Source organism: Mastacembelus armatus, chromosome 14 (assembly GCF_900324485.2).
Source record: "Mastacembelus armatus chromosome 14, fMasArm1.2, whole genome shotgun sequence".
Lineage (NCBI taxonomy): Eukaryota > Metazoa > Chordata > Actinopteri > Synbranchiformes > Mastacembelidae > Mastacembelus > Mastacembelus armatus.
In genome coordinates, this window is record NC_046646.1 from 7,479,770 (window position 1) to 7,506,445 (window position 26,676).

General features: G+C 39.9%; 1 protein-coding gene across 2 annotated transcripts in view; it reads left to right on the top strand.

Moving 5' to 3' along the window:
* flrt1a (fibronectin leucine rich transmembrane protein 1a) overlaps positions 1-26,149 on the top strand; it is a 33,867-nt gene extending 7,718 nt beyond the window's left edge. The window contains exons 1-3 of one of the 2 annotated variants that reach the window (XM_026328668.1): positions 13,782-13,879; positions 14,247-14,493; positions 23,745-26,149. In XM_026328668.1, the coding sequence (XP_026184453.1) occupies positions 23,828-25,888 (2,061 nt within the window). In that variant the 5' untranslated portion in view covers positions 13,782-13,879; positions 14,247-14,493; positions 23,745-23,827 and the 3' untranslated portion in view covers positions 25,889-26,149. Of the gene's footprint in view, positions 1-13,781; positions 13,880-14,246; positions 14,494-23,744 lie in introns of those variants that run through there. The other variant, XM_026328667.1, reaches the window with a different exon arrangement.
* Positions 26,150-26,676: the final 527 nt, after the last annotated feature.

Below are 26,676 nucleotides of genomic sequence, written 5' to 3' on the forward strand. Positions count from 1 at the left end.
GTTCCTGTATGAGGACCCCCTCTTTGTACAGAGCAGCTTTATTTTTCCCTAGTCTGTCCTAATTAGTCAGAGGAGCAGTGTAATGAATACTGCAATAGGCGGAGGGTAAACCTGTACCCCTCTGCAAACAAAGCTAGTCAAAGTATGGGTAAAATACCATGTTGCTGTGGATGGTAAATGTCATGGGGAATCCTGGGATACACTCATTTAGCCTAATGCAATGTGTATGTTGTGGCTTGCATGTTTACTAATTTTGCTATCAACATGAAAAATGGGTCGTCATATTTCTTTTTCATATCGCACTTGCTCTCTCTTTCTTTTCTTTCAGCAGTTTCTTCCTTTTTTCCCACTGATGTCGACCTCTCTTCTTTCAAGCTGCCATGTTTTTTGTTATCATCAGAGAGACAAATGAGAAACAAGAGAGAATGAAAGCCTCGGGGCTCATGTCCTCACATCATCACCACTCCCTTTATCTCTCTCTCTCCTCACCACCCTCTCATGCTCTATCCTCCATCTTTCTTGTCTTCCTGAGTGACAGCTGGCAGCCAGTAGGGCACAGTGGGCATGCCAACCCAAATGCAGATATTTGCCAACTGACTTCAGAAAATACAAATTTTGAATGTGACTAACACCAACGTGTCGTAGCACTGTGACTACTATTGTTGCTGTGTTTTTGGTAGCGGAAACACATGCAGCACACATTACATTCCCTGCTGCCCACGGAGCTTTGTGGTCATTAAAACGTGCAACAGTACGTTCATACAAGGCCTGTAAATGAATCCAGTGGGACAGGCGCGAGGCAGAGGCCAAGCAGGCAGCTGCCATAAAATCAATCATTGAAAGCAGCAGTACGTGTAGAAGAACTGATTAGAAAAAAGGCAATTATAATGTGGACTGACTTTTTAATTTAGATTGTTTTTTAATATGTTAAGATATTCTAAATCCATTCTCTATGTATTACAATATTCTGATGATGTTTTCTTCTCCTTAGAAAGGCATCTGGTGCTTTGCCTTTAAATTCAGGGGCTTTATATCACACAGGAAAAGGAAGACATGTCCTGTAATGACTCTGCAATATGCAAACAGCATCTTTTATTATACAAACAGCAGGTGTCTTCCTGCTCCCCCCTGTGCAAAAACACTCACAGACATATATAAATTCTTCAGTGTCCCACTACTTACAGCACAGTCGGTTCAGCGCAGAGTCTTGAATATGTGAAATTCTGCCCGATGAAGGGCTGCTGGAAGACCAGACATGGAACAGGAGCAGTAGTTTCCACGATCATTCTGTTATAATTTCCACCTATTTTTTCAAGAACTTCCCAATGGAGGACAGCTTTTTTTTTTTCCATTCCCCCACCCTAAATGAGAAGTGACATTTAGGTCAGGTTCTCTAGCTGATGTGGACTGAACAACAGCACTGAAAATCCAATATCTGATTAGTGTGTTGTTGGAGGCTGGATTGCTGAATTTTACAATTTATCCAGGTGCAGAGGTCAGTGGTTGCAAAGAGGAAATTACAGGACATGAGATTACATAAAACATACATAGAGAGTTAAAAGAAAGCAACATGTGTGCCATAGAAGGCCATGCATATACACGCACTGAATATCTATGTGTAATCTGGGATTATTTCAGTACACAGTGAGGGCACGACCAGCATTTCATGAATAAATCGAGAAGAGAACTAGACAAAACACAAGCATCAGCCTTGAACCTTAAGGGATAAAGCAAGACAGGGTGTAATGAAAAATCAGGGAGACAGAGATTTGTTGTTTTGCTTTGATGGAGGAGACACACAAAAAGGGAGAATCACAGTCTGAGACAAAAACACCAGCAACAGTCTCCTGGAAACACCAGACAGTTCACGAACGTTTCTATAAAACACCCTTCTCTACGTGAATGTTGTAGTCGCTGTAGTATTAGCACCATTAAAGGTGTTAACAGCAGCATCATAACAGTGATTTCTACCATTAGCTGAGACGTTTGTTGCATTAACAGAACAAATGGGACAGCCACCAAGAAGCCTTTAATCTACAGATGACGTTATGTGCCATGGCTTTTTGCTGGAAAACTAAATTAATTAATGAAGCATAAATAGAGGACTGGTGGTTGTTTGCACAGGGCAGGAAGAGAGTATTTTTTCCTGTGAAGGCACAAAAGTTATGCTGCAGCAATTTGTTAATTTATCTTAACTAGTCAATAATGTTAATTCATTCATTCATTTTTAAAGTAAAAGCTTTTCAGATATTTCTTTTTTGGGCTTCTTGGGTTCTGTAATAGTAAACTGAATATCTTTGGGGTTTTGGACTGATTCTTAGAAAAAAATAGTCATTTGACTGAGATCTTGGACTCAGTGATAGTGTTGTGCATTTATCAAAATTTGCTGACAGTTTATAGACTAAACAATTAATATGTTCATCAAGAAAATAATCAGTAGATTAATTTGTCCTTAAATAACGGCTGGCTGCAGCCCCGATCATTATCTTCTTCAGTAAAGTGACAGTTTTTCAATAGAAGCACAAGGCCCAGTGTGTCTGCCATTTTTTTATACTTTTTATTAGATGCTGCAAAATAAAACATGAAGCATTCAAGGTATCCCCACATCATATTTTCATCAGATGTCCATTCTCTCGATTTTGTCTTAGTCCCCAGCGATCAACCACTGTATATGTGATTTTATGCAGTGAAAGTGATGCTGCAGTGAGCATGTTGTCGTGCTGAGGCTGCTCCGCCCTCTGCTCATTTAAGTCACACTTAGGGTTCAGTGATCACTGGGATTCCTTTTTATGGGCCCTGTGATCAATCAGTCCTGTAATTCAATACCCTGTTTAAGTGAATAATTCCCAAACCATCAGTGAAAGCTCAGGGACATGGCTCACAAGCTCGGTGCCGCCCTCAAAGTGCAAGAGGACCTGAATGGAGTCAGTCAAAAATCTATAACTAGATGAGACGGAAAATGTCTAAAAGCAATGCGAACATCTGTGTCGTGTTCAGTCGGCGTGTGAGCAGCACGATCAACAGAAACCTGTTTGTTTGGCCAATGAGTCAACAACTGTTCAACTGCCAAACTGATTTACATAGCGTGGTTTATTTCAAAGTCTGATCAATATACTGCATGCTAAATGTTTTCAGAGTTGGGGAATTGCGATGAACCAGATTAGATTTAAGTTGTCAATAAATAACATCCAAAGATTTATTTTTCACTTTGTTGCCAATTTATGTTTCATGGATATTTTCTATAAAATAATTATATTAATATATTAAGCCAGGTTTTAGGGTTTTGTATGTTAACCGACCAACATTAGGAGAGGAGAATTATAGAAAGTGCTGAGAGAAAACTGCATATTTAGTGTGCACTGCAGTTTCTCTGAAAGGGACAGAAAAAGGAGGAAGGATTATTTTTATTTTATCATACCAAAAACTAATATGCTAATCCAGTGAAATAAAAATAAAATGTTAGGATTATTACTGAGCTCTAACATGATAAAGGCTAATGCCAGTCTAGTCATGCAACCCACTGAATACCTTTAAATGTTCTTGGGAAAATGCGCTGAAAAATATTTCCATACTACTCTGCTCAGGGAAGTGACGCACCTCCTGTTTGGGAATGAAGTCTCTTCTGACGGGCTCACAGACCAGAAAGGCCTCAGAACTGAGGCCATCACATCCCAAATCATTTTCAACCGTCCTGGCCTTTGGGTAAAACTTAAATAGGTTTAAAAATATCCAAATTTTATAAAAAGAGTTTGTTGAGCAAGGAGTACACCTCCAAACTACTCTACCTGTGAACATTAGTAGAAGGTTTTTCAGTATGTTTTGATATGTTTTGATACCTTGCCTTATTATTTTGTAGCTCTTAGATTTATTCCTGTCTTACATTTTTTTTTTGTTAAAAACATCTGCTCAAGGCTATATTTTCTTTATTTTATTCTTTGTTCCAATTTATTGCTTGAGTCTATTCAGTGGCGGTAATCGCTATGATAAAGCTGGAAAAAAAAACATTATTAATTTGCCTGTTCTAAACTTTGTGTTTGCATGAGACCAGAACATGAAAGCAATCAGAGCCTGTTGCACCACCCACTCTAGGTCAGATGACAGCGATACGCCAGCCGCTCGCAGTGTGGACGTCCCTGTCAGGGTGCAGTAACCGGCAGCCCACACACACGGGGCCCAGATGGACAGGTTTACTGTTTCTAATTTCCTTCCCTCCTCCTGCCGCTGAGCAGTCCTCTCCCTGCACTTCAGGCTTTGTGCTTTGTGAAATCAGGTGTGATGATCAATTGCGCTGAAAATTTCTCTGAAGGTTTAAAATGGAGTTCTGTGCTCTGGTCTGCCTCCTGAATTTTTTAATGTGCAGAAAGACAAATGGCTGCCCTTTATGAAACACCTATAATATGTTTGAATATTTACACTAGGTGTTTAGTGTTATACAACATAGTTGGTAAATATACAAACATATTACAATTTCTTTTAAAACTGCATCTTTTTAGGAACCTCTTTATGCAAGTATTTGGATTTTCTGTGTTTTTCAGTAATGCAGCAGGCACTTTGGAGCCCTCTGAGTCCTTCATTTGTATTTTTACAGCATCACAGTTTTAGTGTCAGAGTCACAATCCGTCATCTGACCATGGATCACATCCAGCACACATACTTTCTGAGAATAAAGGAGTGAAGTGCGAATAAAAAAATGCCAGGAAAACATAAAATTTCTTGACACTGAGGTTATTGGCTTTGTGACGGGAGAAGGTTTATGGCAGGGAGCTTTTCAGAGGCTAAACGGAGACAAAGGAAGCTAATCTCACTTAGAATGGTAAAATCTGCTATAGAGCTAATGAAGTATTATACTGTGGTCAATGAGGTAGAGGCACTGCAGAAAACGCACACAGCGTGTACGGCTGTGTGTGTGTATTAGTGTGCTTTGTTGTACGAGCAGCGTTTGTTTTTCAGGAGGTTGTGGCGATAATGCTGCCATCAAGAGGTTAAGACTTTGAAGGGAGAATGAGTAGGATGAGAGAGAGAGAGAGAAAAGTGGAATAGAAAGTATCAAGAATAACATGAAGGAAACCTGCAAAAGACCAAAATGAAAACTAAATTATGCATGACTCAGTGTGAAATTGATCGCACTAAAAAAAAAACAAAAAAACATGTATTAAGTTTTTTTTTTCTCAAAAACCTATAAGAATCAGTGGAAAACATTATCTGTGACTTAGGTGTGTGGTTTCATATGAATTATTCCCATTTTGAATTTGAATACACTGGAGTTCAGCCATACAAATATGAATTGAATGCTCATGTAAGATGTCTATATGTACATATGGTTGGAGAAACAGTAATATTTTAAAGTATATGTGAGTATATTATACTACAGGGGGAATATTATCAAATTCTAGTGATTCAATGACCATCAGTGCAACTGCCATTGTCCACTCTGTGCATCTACACTGACCCCTTCAAGAACTTAGCATATACTATGCAAATCCTAGTGAAGCAAACAGTGATTAAACTAAGTATTTCATGTCTGATACTGTATGTATAATTAGGGTCCCCAGGGTCATGTGAGGATTCTCTAGAGGTTTTTCCTATTAAGGATGGAGGAAGTCTCAAGGAAGAGATGAAATTGGCCCTCCTGTGTCTCTCTTTGTGTTATTTGTTTCTGCCACTCTCCATTTGACAGGTCCTGCTCCATGATTTTATGCTTAATCTCTTTTTACCTCGAGTACAGACCGTATGGCAGCCCATGGGATATGTCAACATGCAAACCCATTAAATTATTAGACCTCGTTTATTATTAACACTGTAGCATACACAATTGGCTGCAGCCTTTTAATATTCATGCATCATGACTGTTCCCAACTGATGTTAACAGGACCAAGTGGACTAATGCTGTCATGTGTACGTGCAGGGAAAGACAAGTATGTTCACATTTTGACATGCAGCTTCTTGAGAAGTCGTGCTGTTATGGGTCAGTGTGTAGGTGCTGTGTATGGTGGACTGCAGTGGAACAGTGTGAACGGTCAAAAGATACAATCCGTGGTTTTGCAGCAGTCTGGTCAGATTGACATGGCCAGCTGGCTCAGCCTGGGCTATTTCTGTCTTTTCTTTGGTCTGAGCTCGCTGCAGGCAGGAGAGGTTGGAACATTGTACATCCGTCTGAATGGTCGAGCGAGGTCAACCAATCACGCAAACAGAGAAGACTTTTTAGAGGAAACATTTTGGTAAGGTGGAAGCGCTTGCTGAACTCCACCTCCTGTGAGCTGCAGGCTTCTGACAAACATGAATGAACAGGCAGTAGGTCAAAGCTGGAAAAAACAGAAAATTGTTAAAAATGTAGTTGGGCTTGCAATAACGTGGACTGTAGCTCCCTCTGAGAGGGCTGCAAATTTGTCTTTAGTCTATCCAGACATGCGTCATCTGTGAGAATAGTTGTTTTGCATGCCTGCTGTCTCTCTCTTTTATTATTCTGCCTAATTTCCTCTCTGTCTCATACATTTTTTCTCCAGCATGCTGACCTTGTCCCTTATTCCAACTTGTTCAGTAGTGAGATAGTCCAAGTGTGTATGTGTGGCTGTGTGTGAGGGGACAAAGAGGTGAGAAGGAGAGAGAGAGCAGTGAGGTGTCCAGCACTTAAATTGCCTGTTTATTTCCAGTCAATGCATCAATTACACTGATGCAGCTTACAAACGAGTGTGCTGAGTGTTTATATGTAGGGGATGGGGGCGGAATAGGGAGACAATTAAGAATGTCAGATATAGAAATTTTTGTGCTGTACTTTGCAATTTCCTGCTTCATATGGGTCACAAAAACACACAGGGGGATTTTTTTTAATGTTCTGTTAGGAGGGAGAGAAGCAAAGAACCTCAAGCTGTATTTTGATTGTGATCCGTTTGACAATCAGTGAATTCATGCATAAAGAGTGCACGTCTGTGTGTGTGTGTGTGTGTGTGTGTGTGTGTGTGTGTGTGTGTGTGTGTGTGTGTGTGTGTGTGTGTGTGTGGATGGAGCTGCATGGGTGTGTCCGTAAGTGTGTGTGATGTGGGGTTGGCCAGTGGCTGCCCTGAGATCAGGAGCGTGATCGGCGGGGAAGAGGGGCGTTTCTGTGACAGGCTGCAGTGATTAGTGGAGCTCAGCGGGCAGAATTTATCAGACTCAGCTAAGGCCATGAACCATTTGGGCCTGCAACGCTGCAATTTGTCTCCCACTTCGTGTCATATAACAGCCTTGGTGTGGCTCCTGCGTGCACATTAGCAACATACACGACTGTCTTGCCTTGTGCGTTTCTGAAATACGCCTCCTGTGGCGAGGTATATTTGAATTCATGAATTGTGAGATGTTAGAAACTGACACATTTACTGGACAAGGTTATTTATAGGAGAAAGATACAACGTGACTTCTGTGATTTTGCTTTAAATGCAGAGAGAAAAGCTTGTTGGGGAAAAACTCTTCTCAGGAGAGCTGTGTCTCTGGGACAGACATACAGAAGTGCTGAAATGAAATGGTGATTGATTGATTAGTCAACTGTAGGGCGACAACTACTGATTATTAATCTGCCACATTATGTTCTCGAATAAGTGATGTATCATATTGATTCTGAGATGTCCGGAAATACTGAAAAAATCTGGTTAGAATTTCTCACGGTTTAAGTTGTTGTCTTCAAATGTCTGTTTTTGTCCAAGTGTCTGAGATATTCATTGTATTACTGTGCTTTACTCAAACCATTAATGGTGTAGTCATTTTCTGTCATTTGACCTGTCAATTGATCAAATTGCCATCTACGTAGATGGAGAACTTGAGTTACTGTATGTCTATGCAGCCAATCAAATTGCTTCATTTTCTTAATTAGACTGATTAACAGCCACACACACAGAAGCCTGCTACACAACAAACAGACTCTGAACAACAACCCAGCCAATGTGTTTTTCTTATCTAATGTACAAACCTTCATGTTACCCTGCACCGTAGCTTAGAACCAGCAGCCAAACAAACATTCACTGAGGAAACTGTTAATGTCAGATTGCAGGCTGGATAGCTAATTAGCTGCTCAGCTGCGGCACACTAAATGGCATGTAAACGTACCTGCAAATGCCACTTCAGTCTGTTTAGGTACTGGACGGGCCCTTGCCTTTCAATACCACAGTATGTGGCGTGAAGAACATGTCACCCAGTGTAATGGTGTGGCTCATTGATGTATTTTTAATGGTTTTTGGACAACAATGGAGCTCCATGAATAAATTAAATCAGGTTCAGGTTACACAGATGGTATTTAGAAGACAGAAGGATACTTTCATTGCTGTTTTCATAGGATATTTTCACAATAACAACAATATAGAAAATCACTGGCCTTATCCTAAATTAATATGGTAAAGTAGTCAGCACACACCCAGCAGTTGCAGAGTAAAATTAGCATTCATTTTCAGATGTTTTCCGGCCACCTGGTGGATTTAAGTCCAATATTAAATCACTTTTAGCTCTGCTTTTGGTCTCTACCGCCTCCTGAGGGAAATATCTTCCTCCACAGCTTCTAAATGCTGTCAACTGTTGCTAACTGTCTGCCTTTGTGTTTCTGAGCAGGTAGAGTGTTTTTTTTCCCCTTAAGACAGCTGTAGCTGGGGCAGAAAACAACACTATGAGAGCAGTGATAGTGAACCAGAACAGAAAAGTTGTTGAACTGCTAAACAACAATCTGCATCTCACAGTAAAGCGCCATAAAGCGGAGGGGGGATGCAGATTGAGTTGATAATTCTTTGCTGGCTTGGCACCGTACGTGATCCTTCTCATAGTCGCGTAATTTAATTCCTTATATAAAAATATCATCTATGGCTGTTCACCTTGGGCTCATGAAACTGCGTTGGTTATTTTTCACAATAAAAGATTAATTTATTAATCAAACAAGAAGTAAGAGATGAATGGTTGATTAAAATTATGATTACTTTCATCACTGTTATGAAGCCATTTGGTTTCCTGTGTAGGAAATGTCAAAGTAAATCCATGTATTAGAAGAAACTACTTTTAATCAGCCCCCGAACAGCCAATCATACTGGCCTGGCTCATTAGTGTCAAAAGCAGAGAGCATGAAAAACATGGAAGACAGATTTAGTGGCCTGCCTCTATCCCTCTGGGGTGCATGCACAGTTTTTTATGGTAAGGGAAACAATTCATCACAAGGCAATTCATCAGTGGATAACTTTTAATTATGTTCAAACATGCAGACCTTTAAAACAGTCACCGCTCTCAAGTGTCTGCTCTGTTTGCTTACTTCTGATGTTCACACCTTCTTCTCTTCTTTTCCTTCTTGGTCCTTAAATGTGTGGTTGGTTTCTTTAGTCATCTCTTTCTCTTCAGCACTATCTCACACTTATTTTCACATCTTCCCCTTTCCTCTCCACTCTATATTCCCTCCATGTTTACATTAGTTTCACTGACAATTCCTTGTGGCTCAGCCTCTTCCAGTGTTTGTGTTGTGGTGAATGCCACCCCTGATTTCCAGCGTTTTATCATCTTAATATCTCTCCCAACCAGCTCATTTATTTTCCTATATCCATTTTTTTTCCTCCTGTCCCTTTTCTCCCCTCCCCTCTGCCCCGAATTAGCAACATCAAGGCTGAGAATGAAATAAAATGGCCAGTCAGAGAGCACAGTGGAAGAGGAAACTATTGGAAAGGCTCAAAATGGAGCTGGCCGAGCAAATTAGACAGTCATAAGCACAGAAGTGGGTCTTGATGTAGAAAAGTCCAGATAATAGAGAAAAAAGAGAGTCGGACAGATTGATTCTGAATGAAATTAAAGAGGACGAGGGGGAGAATGAGATAGAGTAAATTGAGCATTACATACAGCATTACAGTGTCTCTTAATTAACCGTGTAAAAGCTTTCTTATTAGGACTGATGCACTCCTCACTTAACAAGGAAAGAGAGAACGCTCTTTCAGTTGTCATTGAGATGGGCCTCAAAGGAAGAAGTGAAACAGCAAAGCACTGAATGGAAAAGATCGAGGACAACTTTGGGACGACGATAAAGAAAAGTCTGACCTGACGGCTCATGTGAAATCATCTCATTTGGTGTGTTTTGTCTCAGTTATCTGTCGTCTTTGTCATCCCACCCTATGCTGCTCTCCACCACCTCCCTGTCAGTGAAGAGACATTATGTGCAGCTGCATTGAAAGTCTGATCACATCGTAGGGTATCCGTGTGTGAGAGTAGTGTGTGTGTGTGTGTGTGTGTGTCAGATCGTTTCAGTGCCAGGTTCTGCACCTTTGCTGTCTTTCACTATTAAATCACAGTAAGGTGTAAACAATTTAAAATGTGCACACCCACACATTCGTTTGAATCTTTTATTTGTACCTCCATAGTGGCAGTAACTTATGGATGTGCTAAAGCAATGAATAGGAGACAAAGCCTGAGCATCAACATGGAAGCCTGATATTTTTTAGGCTATGAGTTCTCATCAGAAGCTTCCACACAGGCAAGACATGCATAAGCTTGCATGTACAGATTATGGCCTTATTGATTATTTTTATTCCTTTTTTAAAGTAGGCTTGTTTGCTATGCTGAGAAAACTGAAATTGGTCTTACATATCATCATGTCTTAAACTTGCAGTTAGAATTTCTTGCTGAATTTGATTATGGAAATGATCAGTAGAGGTTTTTTTCTCCTTAACATTGACATTCAGTCAGAAGATGTCAGGAAAGAGAGTTGGTTTCTTTGTTACAGTGAACTGTATGGTAGTTCCTTTCCCCACTATTTTTATTTTACATTCATCACTTCATAACATAGTGAATCACTGTGTTTGTGGAGAAATTTCAGCCTATCTAAGCACCGAATCTCCGCCTTAAGATCATAAAGTGTCCTGAGGAAGAGAAGGAATGTCACTTGGAAAACAGCAGTAAGGGGACATAGAGGGTAAACTGGAAAATAATTTGTGAAAAATGAAAAAGCAATATGTAAGTGCAATATTAATGTTAATAACTGAAGTGTTATAGTCTGGAAGAAATCTGATTCCTGATTAATGATCGGACGTGCTGCTATTGAAGCTTAATCTAGAAAAACATATTGAAAGTGGTGATGATGATGTCTTAGAAAAAATGACTGGTTTATAAAAATGAATAGTGTTAAAGAGTTGATTTAAAATAGGTAATGTGCCGGAGTGAAAATAGAGCCTGGACAGGAAGTTGCCCAGGCTGAGGGGAAGCGTTTCAATGAAAAATACAATGACAACATTGCAATGATTAGCAAAATATCAGATAATGACTGAGGTAAAAGCGCATCAGGAACATATGATTTGCTTGAATTGGACGTATGGTGTGACACCTAGACACAAAGCCTACTACATGCAACAAGCTGAACCAGCAACAGGAAGCACTGGACTCTGACAGAAGGCACTGGATCAGATGGGAAAACTGGATACTCTTCAGGCCCGGGGCTTTGACACCTGACCAGCAGTATAGTCGATACTCCAGTTATTGATCATCATGGGAACAGTCCAGTGTCTGAACACTCAACACTGTTTTTGAGATTTTTGGATTTTTATTTTCAGATGCCAAGCAGGTTGGGATTGGATATTTAGCCAAAACAGAGCAGGAGGAGAAATATCTGGTTGATTATTTCTGTACTACTGGTTTTTAACATCTGAGTACATCTGGATTGTTTTGGCTATTTGATCAAGTAAATCAACTGTAATTAAAGTAGGAGCTTTTTATCATTTGCATAAAGATTTCTTTGAGGTAGCCTCTACTTAGTGATGTACCGATTCTTTGTGACTATGTCAGGTCCAGTTGACAGCTATTGTTGGTTAACACAGACTCTGAAATTAGCGTTTAAGAAAGAGAATAAACTGGCAGGGAATAGCAAACATAGATGTAGATGTAATGTGATTCCAGTATTAAAAGTCAGAGATGGTTGGCATCTTAAATAATTACATAGTGACTGAACCGTCAAACAATCAGACCTGCACACAGTAAAATTGTGTACATGTTGAGGTTTGGTGTGACAACTGTCTTGTTGTAGTTATTTTCAGGTTGAGCTGCAGCGGTCCAGATGGGAGACAAAAGAGTGTTTGTACAAGCATCTGGGTCTGAGTCAGCAGATTTTACACAGAGCAAATCTGCTGTAGCAGCTGTGGCTGTGGCTGCTAGATCAAACTAAACGCCAGTCTAGGCGGGAGTGAAGGCGCGGGCGTTATGGTGATTGACGGTCCTTGTTAAGGGCAGGATTTCTGAGAGGAGAACAGCAGCTTAGTCTTGTCAAGGTCAGTCAGGAGGTGGTTGGCAGGCATCCAATATGAGATTTTAGCTAGACAATTGGAGATATGCAACTCAACCTCTGTGTCAGAGCTGGGACTCAAAAGGTCAGTTACGTGTCATAGCAATGATAGGAAAAATTATGGGATGTGGTGACAGAGCCAAGAGTTTCTTTGTAGAGAAAGAAGAGGGTTTGGCCCTATGGACCTCCTTGGACAGGAAGCTGCGCTCTCTTTTCATTATATCTTATACCTGTTCTGAATAAAGATTTCCAATGTTTTCCACAAGCAGTGGCCAGTGGCTGGACAGACGGCACCATGCCTTCAATCAATTCTCTTGAACCTGATTGCTGTATTGATTGCTAGAAAACACCAGTCGAATCCGTCTCCATTTTTTCCTCAAAACAGTTACCTCTACTTCAAACAAAAGAACCTGCACTTTAGGGAAATAAGTTGAAGTGGACTGTATGTCTTGCTTCTGCTGTGTCTTCCTACAGTCTGCCACTGTGCTGATTTAGGGGAAATAAATTAGAGGTGCTCTTCTTTACGGCCACTATTGTTAATGAAACTGTTTCTGCATTAGTTTGTGTCTATCTAAAATGGTACTTTCTTCTCTGGTGTATAAGCTGAACATGAGTATCATGTTAACTAGGTTATCATCTTGTCCCTGTGCCACTTTGATTTGACTCAGTATGCTGCACTGACACGTGGCGTGGCAGATTGTTTAGTCATAACCCACTGTGTGCTCAGCACGAACATATTTAGCAACTATTGCACATGTTTCAGTTCCAGTCCAATGGCAAGATGATATGTCTAACTCGAAACACCGATTTTCATTCACACATAACATCTGTGTTAAGTATTTATCGACAGGTTTACAAACTGTGAGATGCTTTTCCCTGCAGGGTGCAGGAGAATTGCAGGGGTAGCACGAAGGTAGAGACATGACAAAGATGCTGCATGAGGCAAAAGGAAAGGGGGCATGGTGGTGTTCTGAAAGCGGCAAGGTAGTTATTGCAGTCCGGCTGGCTGATTTGGCCTGCTTATCGACACAGTCAGCAGTTGGAGCAGCAGCAGCAGCTGTGACATGCAGCTCATGGAGGCAGTTAAGGTATTTTAAAACCATAAGCACCCGACTGCTGCAATTAGCGTAAAAAGCCGTGCTCCTTCTCTGAGCTATAGCTCAGGCAAATGAATACAAACAGACATGATACATGGATGTTTAGATTCAGTATGACGTTTACTTCCAAAGGATATCATTACATGTAATGTCCCTGGCTAATAAACCACCCTGAACTTCTAAAAGGTTATTCAACATATTTTTTAATGGTCAATTTGACAGGAGGGCAATGGGAGGGGGGCACAGTTGTTTTGTCAGAGAGTGGGGGTGTCAGGATTTGAAAACCCCTGAGGTACTGAGGTTTGGTTTCTCCACAAGAGGAGTAACTTAAGCTGACTCAAAACAAGATGGAGCATTGTGTCATGTCACAGAGCAGGCCATTTTAGCTGCCACAAGGAGACCTGACCAGCATCGATGTGAAGGAAAGACAGTCAGATTGGGTTGGAAGAGGCTGCTGGAAGAGGCTGCAGAGCCTCATCTGGGAGGACAATAGAGGTGGATGGTGCTTACCTCTTTTCTTTTCCAAGTATGTGACTAAATCAAAAATAAAAGACATCAGGGGAAACGTAATGGGTCTCTAAAGTATGCTGACTTGTGTGTTTTTAATATTGTCAGTAAATGGAGTGAGAAGCATTGCTTTTAGTTTGAATACATGTAATGAAAGTTTGGTAAGAAGAATAAATCATATAATCCTCTAAGCAAGAGTAGATTAAGAAAAGCAATAAAAATAGAAGTGGAATACTATACATGACATACAGTAACAACACACAGTCATGTAGAAAAAACTTTTAAATGCCATTACAGTTTAATCAGACACTGTGACATCTTTCCATTTGATGATATTGATGGTCATCTGCTGATGCCTTGTGATTTTTATGTCTGCTTCTCTGCAGAGAATAAATCGGAAGCCAGAGGTGACAACTAATCTACACTAAAGCTGAACATAAAACCACAGAAGACGGACTTGTTCCTGAGAAAGCTAAGAACACAGCCCTACGCACCACCTCCAGCATCCGCTTATGGACTGCATGTCAACAGGACCTGGACAAAATACAGTCTGCACACTCTGAAGACGTCGTGCCGGAGAATTGTGCAAATGGTGTCACAGCACCTCCTTCCCTGTCAGCCCCACTGCAGAAAGTAAGCTTATAATATGGATTTTTTCACTTAGTCTTTGCTTTAGTCTGTTTATTGGGAATATTTGAGCAGTTTATGCTCTATGTTTTGCCATGTGATTAAACTGTAGTGTATTCAAAGTCTCTTCTTCTGTGGTTGAAATTGTCACTGAGTATGTATGTATGTTTCCTTGTGCTGTCTCTACAGTATGTGTTACCACTGCTTTTCAGTCTAAACGTAACTTCTTCAGAAAAATAAAGACCTGCAGACTTCTGAAAAATGCAGCAACATCAGTTAAGAGCTTTCTGATTATATTCCCAGAGACTGTCCAACTGGCTGCAAAAGTACTATATCCACTGTACAACAAAGATTTTTACACTTTTGCTCAATTGTATGTGTGTGTGTGAGATTGTGTCTATCTCAGTCCAAAGCCGGAAAGACGTCTTCTTGCTGAGTTTGTACAATATGCCACACAGTTTCAAATTAGATTTTATTTAAGTATACTACTTATTATACTGGTTTACAAAACAGCAAACAGGATCCAAATGCTTAGAGCAGTCCTGGCTGGGGGAAGTCTGGAAGTCGTGTTGTTGAACAACTTTATATCCATATTGCTCGTGGATTTTCAGACTATTTTTCAGAGGAAGAAGTGCTGTGTTTTAAACCAGTTATAAATGAGGTGCATGGCTATTAGAATCTCAAATGCATTAGCATACAACAGGCCCACTTTAATGAAATGCACAAAATGCAATGAAATTATTCGTTAGAAGTGTAGAAGACTGTGTGCCTCTTTGAGCATTTTTATGGAAAAAAAAAAGAACCACTCTGGTTCACCTAAAAATGACAAGATGTTAGCAAATCTAAACCAAATGAAAAAAAAAAACACCTGACTGTACCTGGTTCTCAAATGTGGCTGTAATTAAATGAAAGATAAATGAAGCCATTTAGAAAACTAACAGTTATTAACTGCCTAACAGTAAACAGCAAAGCCTGATTATCCCCCTCATTTTCTCTGTTAGGGCAGGAGACCACAGAAAACAATCAGTAAAGGTTGCTTTAAAAGGCAGCACCCATTAATGAACTATGCTAACTCTCTGCTGTTGGTCAATGCTTTGAACTCGACTGTACCAACTGAAACCATGACTGCCTCAGTTTGTTTTCCAGCTCCAAAACCAACACCTATTTGTTCACAAAGGCTGGATTTGCCATTTTTCCTCCTGTATTACTGGTTTCCAAATATAAACCACAAATCCTTTTGGAAGGTTACATTTGGAAAATGATACCAATACATCATGTTCATAGATCTGTCTAAGAATAATGGCTGTTTCTGCATTTTGAACCCAAGTCTGACTGCAATATCAGAGGTGAAAGTGAGTTCAGTGTGGAGCCATAAGAGACAAAAGATTGTGTGAACTGTGTGAGGTGTCTCTGGATTCAAACCAACTTTTGCTTAGGATCCAAACACTCCTACAGCTGCCAGTTCATGCAGGAGAAACCCACACACGCTGAGAAGTCAGTTTCAAGTGTACATTGCACAGGATCGTTTCTGAGCCCTGCAGGCACCTTATATGTACTGTATGTGTGCAAAAACATATATTTACTTAATTATTTCATTCATTTCATTATTAACAGAAGCCTGCATGCATACACTGGTGCCTTCAAAACCAAGAGTACAATTCCATCGCACGAGGAGACGTTTCCTCACATTTACTTAAATTAGATTTACTTAATGGCTCTGTAGTAAATCATTGTCTAAGTTGCATTACTGCTGTAATTTTCCTTTGGATCAGATTTTATTAGACAGAAGTGGATTTAACTGACATTAATTATTTCATTCAAAGGCCACAGTAATTAGGACTAGGTGGCAAAGACTTTGCCAGGACTTTGTATGTCTGCCATGTAAGACTATTAGCCTGTTTTGTTTCTTGTATCTAGGATGGCATCACAGCCTTCTAACTTCATATTCATTTCTGTAACCATACCTGACTTACCTAACCTTTACGGCCCTAACACCAACCATGAAGAAGCTTTTGTTTTTGCCTAAAGCTAACTAATGTAGGACCAGGTCCCCTGCTGTGGGTGCGTCCTTATGGGTCGTATTACTGTTACTGTGACAACAGAAGTCCATTAAGTCTGTTGCTGGTACGCGCCTATGGGTCAAACCTGAGAGCGGGGACACACAACTGACATGGTCGTTTATAGCAGAGGACATGTACAAATGGGACTGAGCCATATCATGAGGGACTGTGGGCTATGCACAAGCAGTACTTCTATTATATGTTTACAGTCTTTAATTCATAGAAAGTAATGATTATAAGGTTTGCAGTGAAACAGAAGCAATGATAATTCTTGTGTCCCCACATGTCATCATGGCCGTCGTAGCCTCAATATGTACAGTAGTTACAATTTTGAGGAGGTGCTGGAGTTTACACTGATAGTTACTTGAACTTCCTTAACGCACAAGAGCCCAGCCAATACTGGATTTGTACTGCTCACACTGTTGTCACTAGTTTGGATTAAGATGTTGTGGTTTTATGTGTAAAGCTGTGTAACATCAAACTTGAACTTTCCTAAAAGAATAACTGTAATAAAATGTTGGTTGTTAAAACAAAAAAAAACACATTTCCCCTTTGTTCATTGTCATTATAATGCCAAAACTGTTTCAGCTGAACTCAGCCCATAAATGCAAACCAAACAACGTCTGTGCTCCTCAAATGGAAAAAGTACAAAGCATGTTAACTTTCATTCCAGATACAGAAAACAAATAATACAGACTTGAAGTGAACCTAAAATAAAAAATCAATTTCAGGAAGAGTAAATGTTAAATTTAAAACAAAATAAAAGCAACTGTAAGATTGGATTATATAGCAGCAAATAGGAACAGACAGAAATAAAAGAATAAAAACCCATAAATAAATTACAAAAACACCTAAAAAAAAAAATAAAAATAAAGATGCTTACTTATTTAGCTACTCTTTAACTACTGACTGGTGCTGACAGTAAGCAGCAATAAATTGATCAGGTCACACTCAGATGTCCACATACACTTGTGCTCACATTATTTTGGTGTTCATTGCTGCTGGGCATAACTCAACAGGGCTGTGAAAGTGTCGGGGATACAGAGAGGTTTGATGGTATCGTTTTTCTCTTGTCTCTGTTGTTCCTTTGATTCAGAGGTTAATTTTCACCTTGAGAGCACAGTGTTGTCTTGTGACTCAGCTGCCTGGGCCTCTCACAGTCCTGTGTTTATATTACAACTTGTCAAGCTTGAATTCAAACTTAACCAATTAAGCTAACCGACCTCCCTCGCTCCTTTTCGCACAAATAAAAAAAAATCCAATCAGAGTCCTAGCTGAAGCGTGGCAACCACAGTCTGACTCCAAGACTTAAAGGCAGTAGATAAATTTGCTTTTATAAGTTCTATTCAAAATGATCAAGTATGTTGTTTTTTGTCTAAAGTTAGACCCTATTGAGAATAAAGCGTTTCCTCTGTTTATGTAACCCTATCCAGTATTGTACGCTAACAACATTACTGGGAAAACACAGCACAGTGCATGTGATTTCAGGAGCCAGTTATGCACTGATCAAAGCCTGCATTATAACCACTGACACAGTAACACATCTTAGTTGTATTTGCCAGCTAGTCTGCCAGGCTCACTACTACATATCACATATGTAGACATGAAGGTTTGTTGTTTTTTTTTTGTTAATTAGCAAATAGCAGGGACTGCTTGGTTGAGAAAATCAAGTGTTTGATATGAGAGATTATTATATATTATTATTAAAATCAATTCTGATTATAATCAATTCTAGAAATTGATTATGAAATAAGAGCCCTGCTACCATCTCTAGTGAGTGCAGCTAAATGCAACAACAGTATTTTCCAGATGTAGCCATCCGTACAATGAACATAGTGATGACAGGTTTAATGTTTACCAGTTGTTGTTATTTTTTTAAATGTTATTTCTTGAAGAGTTAAGGATAGGCCTCTCTTGCTCAATAAAGATGACTTATTTTATTACTGCACTAACATGAGAAACATGCTGCATTGCACTCTTGATCAGGGTCCATGTGAGCAATTTGAGCAAATTTTGGGATAACCTCCACAAAACCCTTACCTTTGTGTACAGTACAGGAGATCACTGCTTCAAGGAGCTGTGGTCCTTTTGTGTAAGGCTGAAAGGATTTACCTGTAATCTGTCTGTCTTCAGGAAGAAACACTGAGCTAAAGGCACACAGGGGCAGAAGCAGCTGCAGTGGAGAGGACAGGGAATTAGACTGGTAGCATGACAGAAGATATTATAGCGTCGTAAAGATAAAACATGTTATTGGGCTGTACTGTTATATATCAAGTCACTTCAGTTCCCTGTGAGCAGCATATCCACCAGCAAACAACCCCCCACCCCCAAAAGCTGAATTCCCAGCTGTGAATTGTGAAGCTCTCCACAGATGCTGTACTATCTCTATTACTTTGGCTACACATATTTTCAAAGCACTATTGGATATAGTATATATTATGAACTGTGAATTTGTAGGTGTGCTATTCTAATATTTTTATCATGCTCTTCATTTGATTTGATGATCTGTTTTCTTTAATATTTGCATGGGAAGCAAATGCAAACATGCAGGGTCACTGAAAGTATATGTACAGTTAAATATGTATTTTGAAAGTATTTGATGTAATCTGGATCCATGTACTATCAACTATACATGTATTATTGAATCAAATTTGTACATGTAATTGAAGTATTGAATCGCTTGGTTAAAAAAAAGTGAATCTGAAGAATAAATATAGATCTTTGATATAGACTATATGACAAACTATATGAACATATATATATAAAAATAAATCTTTATATATGTCACATATTCCAGGTCTTTGTGTCAGCAGCTGAGATGAGAAAATGCTCAGTGCAAATCCAATCACTTCTTCATGCCAGGAAATTGATGCATAAACCAAGAAAAGAACTGACTTAGTATGGAGGCGAATCCATTACTTATTTTGCTTTTAACATCATATTCTTCTTCTTCTTCGGCTACATGGCATGTTTACAAGAAGAGGAGAGGTTTAAAAGGATTGTAATGTATCGGTACATCAAATAATTGCAATTATAACATTTTGTGAGCCACAAAAGCACAGACTAATTTGGTTTGAAAAATCTGTCAGATAGTGAAAACAGATGGCATTATTGTGAACACTTGAACATTATTGTGTGGATGACAGTAATGCCAATAGAGATGATGTTTTTTTCATGACATGTAGCACAGTGGCTTCTTTTTGGAGATTATTTGTTTTAATAGCTTGAAGATTACGGTATTTTATTGCAAAGACAGGGTCTTGAATACAAGTCCACCACTTTATGACTCTAACCACCTCCAACATTAAGATTAACCATAATGAAAAGGCCATGCTTGTCTGGCTTTGTATTTTTTTTCCTTTCTGAGATCCCTCGATTTATTTTTGTCGTCACTGTAACCATCATGTTTGGCATCATCGTTTCCACATGTCCAATCTGCAAATCTAAAATATGATTCATGGCAATGGGATGTCAGATAAGCCGTGGGCCACTATTATCTTTTCCCTCCCATCAGTAAAGTGGATTTTCTGATACATCAGCAGCCCCTTTGGTCATCCAAAATCTGGTTTTCTAAATTTCCCTGTCCTATTCCTGTGTGGGGGTCTTAATGGGGAGGTGGGATTTAAAGCTGCCTTTCTGCTACTCTCGCTCTCTCTCTCCCTCCATGTTTTTTTATGTAAATCGATCCAGTCTTGGGTTTCAGTATTGAATTGGGGGTTGTTGTGTGTACTGTACTCTGCCTGAGGGGAATAGCTGTCTGGCTTACACACTACCCAACACCACTTCTTCACTCCCTTCTACAGATAACTGAACTGTAGCTTGCGACCATACAGATTGTCCACATATGGGTTGATGTTTCAGACAAACACACAGTCCCTCCCAAGCAAAAACATTCATACACATTAGCATAAAGGCCATGTACCCTTTATACTTTTCACTCATTCTGTAATAAAGGAAGAAATATGATCAACCATTAATCAAAAAAATTCTGAAATGTCAGTCTGGTACTCTCTGTAGCACCTGCTTAATCTGGACAATCACAGCTCAATATGATCTATTAATCCCTCTGGCTCTCTGCACCACTTCAATCTCATACCACATCTTTTTTTAAAAAGGCTGACCCAAATCCTCCAGTGTTCGAGAGACTCGCTGCTGAAGCTCCTGGGAGTCAAAAGTCATCCATTCTTTAGCACCACTCAGCCTCACACAAACTTGAACACAGTGGGATAATTTGAATAGTTTCCCTATTCATAAAATGAGTCAATATCAAACTGCTGAATGTAACAATATGAGCTCTTTATTTTTTAAAGTGATTTTATTCTCCAGGTTTCACTGACACCACCGCAGTGCATCAAGAGGACTGAAGTGGAAATCGACACAAAAAAAGGATTAGTGGGTTGTTCTGTACATACTTAACACTGAATGTGAATAGATTGTAGAGGTTGCAAGACAAAATGCAGATGTTACTTTTACTTATGATCTGAGTTTTGAGATCAGAGATCTCTGAGTTGGAAGCTGTTTGGAAATAAATTTAACAATAAATATAATAGAAGGTGTTAACTTGCATGATGAAATGATGACATTTGATAACATCTGCATTATGTCAGTGTTATTTTGAAGTCCCAAGATTGATATTCAGTGAGTAAATATATTAATACTACATGATCGTGAAGAAGAGTGTCAGTATGATTATAATCATTTTTCACCTTCTGTAATGTTTCGGTGTTATATCTTGATGAGAATATTTATGCTTAAGGGCTCAGCAGACTGTCATTGTCTACACATGTTGTTTTTTAGTGGAAATATCTAATGGCTATGACCATCAGCCATAAAAAGTTTAGATAGGATTGATGGTTGGACTCTAATCAATTTTAACATATCACTCAAATCAAATTCAACATGATAGTGAATTATTAATATGTCCACATGAACTCTCAGTGGAGAGTAGAAGCATCCACTATTTTTCAAAACCTTTTGATTGACAGATGATTGACAGTAATTACTTTTCCATTAAATGTCACAGCTGAAGAACTGTTGGTATTTGGTGGTTTTTATTTTGCATTGGTTCTGCTCTTCTAATATTCAATATTTTGGTTAGAAGTGCATGCAGCATAATATTTGCAAATATATATTTAACACAGTCAACTCCATTCGTTGGTTAATTATTGTGTTGTCTAATTTACACTCCTGGGAATCCTATAATCTGTACGAGAGCCGACTGGCTATGGTAGATCATCTCGGATTTGTGAGGAAATCAATATTCCTGCCTGACTATGTTTGCTGCCGAGTGGGCCTTAACGGTTTGTCTAATGGCCCTGGTTATTGAGGACTGCGATGGGCTGAAGTTGTCACTGACAGAGTGTTACAATTCCAAATCTCAGTAGTCAATAGTCTACTTAATGTTATGGCATCCCTCGCTTAATCAGTAACAGCAACAAATCACGATTAGTCAAGTTCTTAGTACAACTCAAGTAGACTTATGCGGCACAATAGTGATGGTTGTCACTTAATCTGCATTTGACAGAAGATTATTACTTTCCATTACTGTTTTATTGTACTTTTTAAATTTGAGACTAAATAAAGAAGAAGTGATTTGTAGAGTAGTTTTTATGAACTTTTATAGTGCCATCCTGGTTACGTGATGAGAATTTAGCTCTTCAAGACAACAGCTCTGAGCTAAAACATGTTTCTTTTTGATAATGAAAAGTATCTTCAGTTCTGTCTGGCTAATGCAACCATCTGCTGGCAACTCCTAATGGAGTTAAGGAGCCTCTCAAGGTCTCTTAAATAATTTAGAAGTGGGGAGTATCCTCTAGTCTTCATATTTATCCATGTCTTAATTCTAAATGTCAGATTGGATTTGTCAGTTCCAGAGTTGCTTTTCTTAAGACTAAATATTCACTCTGCTTTGAACATTCAGTACAGTACAACAGCCAAAGTTTAGTTTTATAACTTTCTGTAATCTTGGATTACGGTTGCTAATTCAACATAATGATTGCTGGCTGTACAGTTATCTTTGTGTATTTTTGGCTTTGACTGGATGGCAGAATGTTGTGAGAGGCTGTGATGGGAGTTCTCACAGATCCACCCATGCATGCACATTCCCCTGATGATATGATTATTAACTGTGAAAAAAACAATTTTGTTTTGAGTGCAAGATGTCTCTGCAGGTTCTGTTTAGATATAATAGATATAATATGTCTCTGCAGGTTCTGTTTAGATATAATAGATATAATATGTCTCTGCAGGTTCTGTTTAGATATAATAGATATAATATGTCTCTGCAGGTTCTGTTTAGATATAATAGATATAATATGTCTCTGCAGGTTCTGTTTAGATATAATAGATATAATATGTCTCTGCAGGTTCTGTTTAGATATAATAGATATAATATGTCTCTGCAGGTTCTGTTTAGATATAATAGATATAATATGTCTCTGTAGGTTCTGTTTAGATATAATAGATATAATATGTCTCTGCAGGTTCTGTTTAGATATAATAGATATAATATGTCTCTGCAGGTTCTGTTTAGATATAATAGATATAATATGTCTCTGCAGGTTCTGTTTAGATATAATAGATATAATATGTCTCTGCAGGTTCTGTTTAGATATAATAGATATAATATGTCTCTGCAGGTTCTGTTTAGATATAATAGATATAATATGTCTCTGCAGGTTCTGTTTAGATATAATAGATATAATATGTCTCTGCAGGTTCTGTTTAGATATAATAGATATAATATGTCTCTGTAGGTTCTGTTTAGATATAATAGATATAATATGTCTCTGTAGGTTCTGTTTAGATATAATAGATATAATATGTCTCTGTAGGTTCTGTTTAGATATAATAGATATAATATGTCTCCGTTGGTTCTGTTTAGATATAATAGATATAATATGTCTCTGTAGGTTCTGTTTAGATATAATAGATATAATATGTCTCTGTAGGTTCTGTTTAGATATAATAGATATAATATGTCTCCGTTGGTTCTGTTTAGATATGATAGATATAATATGTCTCCGTTGGTTCTGTTTAGATATGATAGATATAATATTCTTAGATTATAATATTGTTTTGACATAAGGAAGTACGCTGAGATGTGTGTTAAATATTTCAGCTCATACAAATTCTCCTGAAATCAGCCTGATTTTCTCTCATCATCAATGCTGACTTTAATTTCTACTTTTCTTTCAGGGTGGAGGTCACAGGATTCCAGCTTACTAGAACAATTTGAGGATTAACCACAGACCTGGAAAAGCGAAACAGAGACAGTGCTTATGTGCACCATGATGGCAACTGTAGGCATGGCCAAACTGCAGGCTCGGCTCTTCCTGCTGTTTCTTTGGCTGACACTACGTGCCGACATGCTTCAGTTTGCTGCAGCCACGATACAAGGGTACATTGGAGACAGGGACATCATATGCCCATCTGTTTGCAGGTGTGATGAGGACTTTATCTACTGCAATGATCGTGGCCTGAACTCCATCCCATCTCTGCCTCCTTCTGCATCCGTTCTGTATCTTCAAAACAACCACATAAACAACCCAGGCTTGCCCACCTCCTTGGAGCGCCATCTTGCTGTCCGTGTGGTCTACCTCTATGATAATGAACTGGATGAATTCCCCATGCACCTTCCACCATCTGTACGGGAACTACATTTGCAGGACAACAACATCCGCACTATTCCTCGTAGCGCGCTGGCTCGAATGCCCTTGCTAGAGAAGCTGCACTTGGACGACAACTCTATTTCTACTGTCAGCATTGAGGATCAGGCCTTTGCTGACAACCCACGGTTGCGCCTGCTTTTCCTTTCACGCAACCACTTGTCGAGTATCCCCTCAGGACTCCCTGCCTCCCTGGAAGAACTTCGTCTGGATGACAACCGGATCTCCACTATCCCAACCCATGCTTTCCGTGGCCTCACCTCACTTAGATGTCTTGTTCTGGATGGGAACCTTTTGGCAAACCAGCGCATTGCTGATGACACATTCTCCCGCCTTTCTAACTTAACCGAGTTGTCCCTAGTTCGTAACTCACTCCAGACTCCACCTGTCAATCTGCCCAGTGCTCATCTGCAGCGCCTGTCGCTACAGGACAATGCCCTAACTCATATGCCACGTGGTTCTTTGGATGGCATGCGCCGACTGCAAAGGCTAGATCTGTCAGGAAACAACCTGACTACCTTACCAAGGGGACTGTTCAAAGACCTGGACAGCCTGGGTCAGCTGCTGGTGCGAGGTAATCCTTGGCACTGTGGCTGTAATTTACGCTGGTTATATGACTGGCTCCATGCCCGTGGTAATTCCATCACTGTCAGAGGTCTCACCTGCCATGGACCTGACAGAGTGCGAGACATGGCTTTGACAGAACTGACCAGCGAGATGGAGGAATGTGAAGTGGTAAGGACAGCAGGGACCCGAGACAGAGTGGGTGGAGGTGGAGTCGATAGCCCCACTACCCACACCCCTCCACAGGGCTCCCTTTTTACCCTCCGTTCAAAGCGGCCTGGCCTGGGGTTTCCTGATTCTGGCTTAGACTATACTCTTAGCAGCAGTGGTGTGGGGAAGAGCCTGGCTCTGAATGTGAAGCCCCTCTCTCACAGCAGTGTTCGTGTTACCTGGAGTGTGGCCCAGCCCAGCTCCTCCTTTAGGCTCAGCTGGCTTCGTCTGGGCACTGGAAATGCCATGGGATCAATCACAGAGACGCTGGTCCGAGGTGATCGTCGGGAGTACTTGCTCACCTCATTGCAACCACGCTCAAGCTACATCATCTGCATGGTGCCCCTGCCTGCCAGTTCAGAAAACAAAGGTGCAATTTCTGGAGATCCTGACTCTGATGAAGCTCTTGTGTGTGCAAAAGCTGAAACGTCAGACCTCAGCCCATTGGAGGAGGAGGAAGAGGATGAAGACCCACAGCAGATGACTGTGCTACCCTTGGCAGGGATTATTGGTGGGGCTACTGCCATTGTATCTTTGGCTCTGATTTTTGGCATCTTCTGTTGGTATGGACATAGAACTGGACACTTGTGTTCCCGTGATCACTATACTCGCAGCAGCTCTCGAAAAAGCAAAAACTATGATGATTACATTGAGTCGGGCACCAAGAAGGACAATACCATTTTGGAGATTCGTGGTCCTGGGTTCCAGATGACGCCTATGGCAGCTTGCCAGCCAATGCAGCCTAAACCCCTACGAGAGGACTATATCATCCATACCATATTCCCGTCCAATGGCACAGGCCTGTACAAAGGTGTCAACCATGTTTCTAATGCAGGACATGGCACCAACCGTGGCTATAGAGAAGGAGGAATCCCAGATATAGACTACTGTTACACATGATGTACTATACCAGATCCTGCTCAAAGTGTTATTGGTAAACTGTATAGATGCACAATTTCCCTTCGCATGGACACTTCTGAAGCACCCCTCTGTGCCTTTTTCTTCTGGTCACCCATTCCAAATGACCTGCTGTTCACTGCACTGAAAGTACTGTATGTGATTACCTGGAACTGAAACTGTGTGGAAGCCTTTCACTGCAGGAAGCAGCGGCCAATGTCCAAGGTGTAAATGCACAGCTGACTGTTTCTTCACCCTCTTAGTAATGGCTTGTGTATGTTTCTTTTAAACCCTTTCTTTGTGAAATGTAAACAAAGAATGTATTCACTGTGGAAAGGTCAGACCTAGAGTAGGTACGGACAGAGTTCTTCTTTCACATACAGGAGTCACAGTAGTCAACTCAAAGTGGAACGAAATGACAGAGGAACTGAAATGTTTGGTACTCATTTCCTGCTCGTTGGTCATACACAGTATGTAGTCTTATCAATTCATTGTTCCAAATGCCTCAACTATATTGATGTGCCCTACCAGCTATCCAAGGAAAGGGCTTTGTAAAGCTGTGAATTGTTCTATTTCAAATGATCAAATAACCACTTGTCTTAAAGTAGGCTTGTTATTATTACCTTATTCATTAGTTAGCAGGTTGAAGAACCTATCAGGGCTGGTTGGCCTTGGTTATACCTCTTGAGATAATTCACCTGAGATCAACATTGTAGTGCTGCATCAGATGAGATGCAGCACAAGCGTGTAGATAATTTACTTAGATACCGACTGGGCTGTGGTTGAAAAAT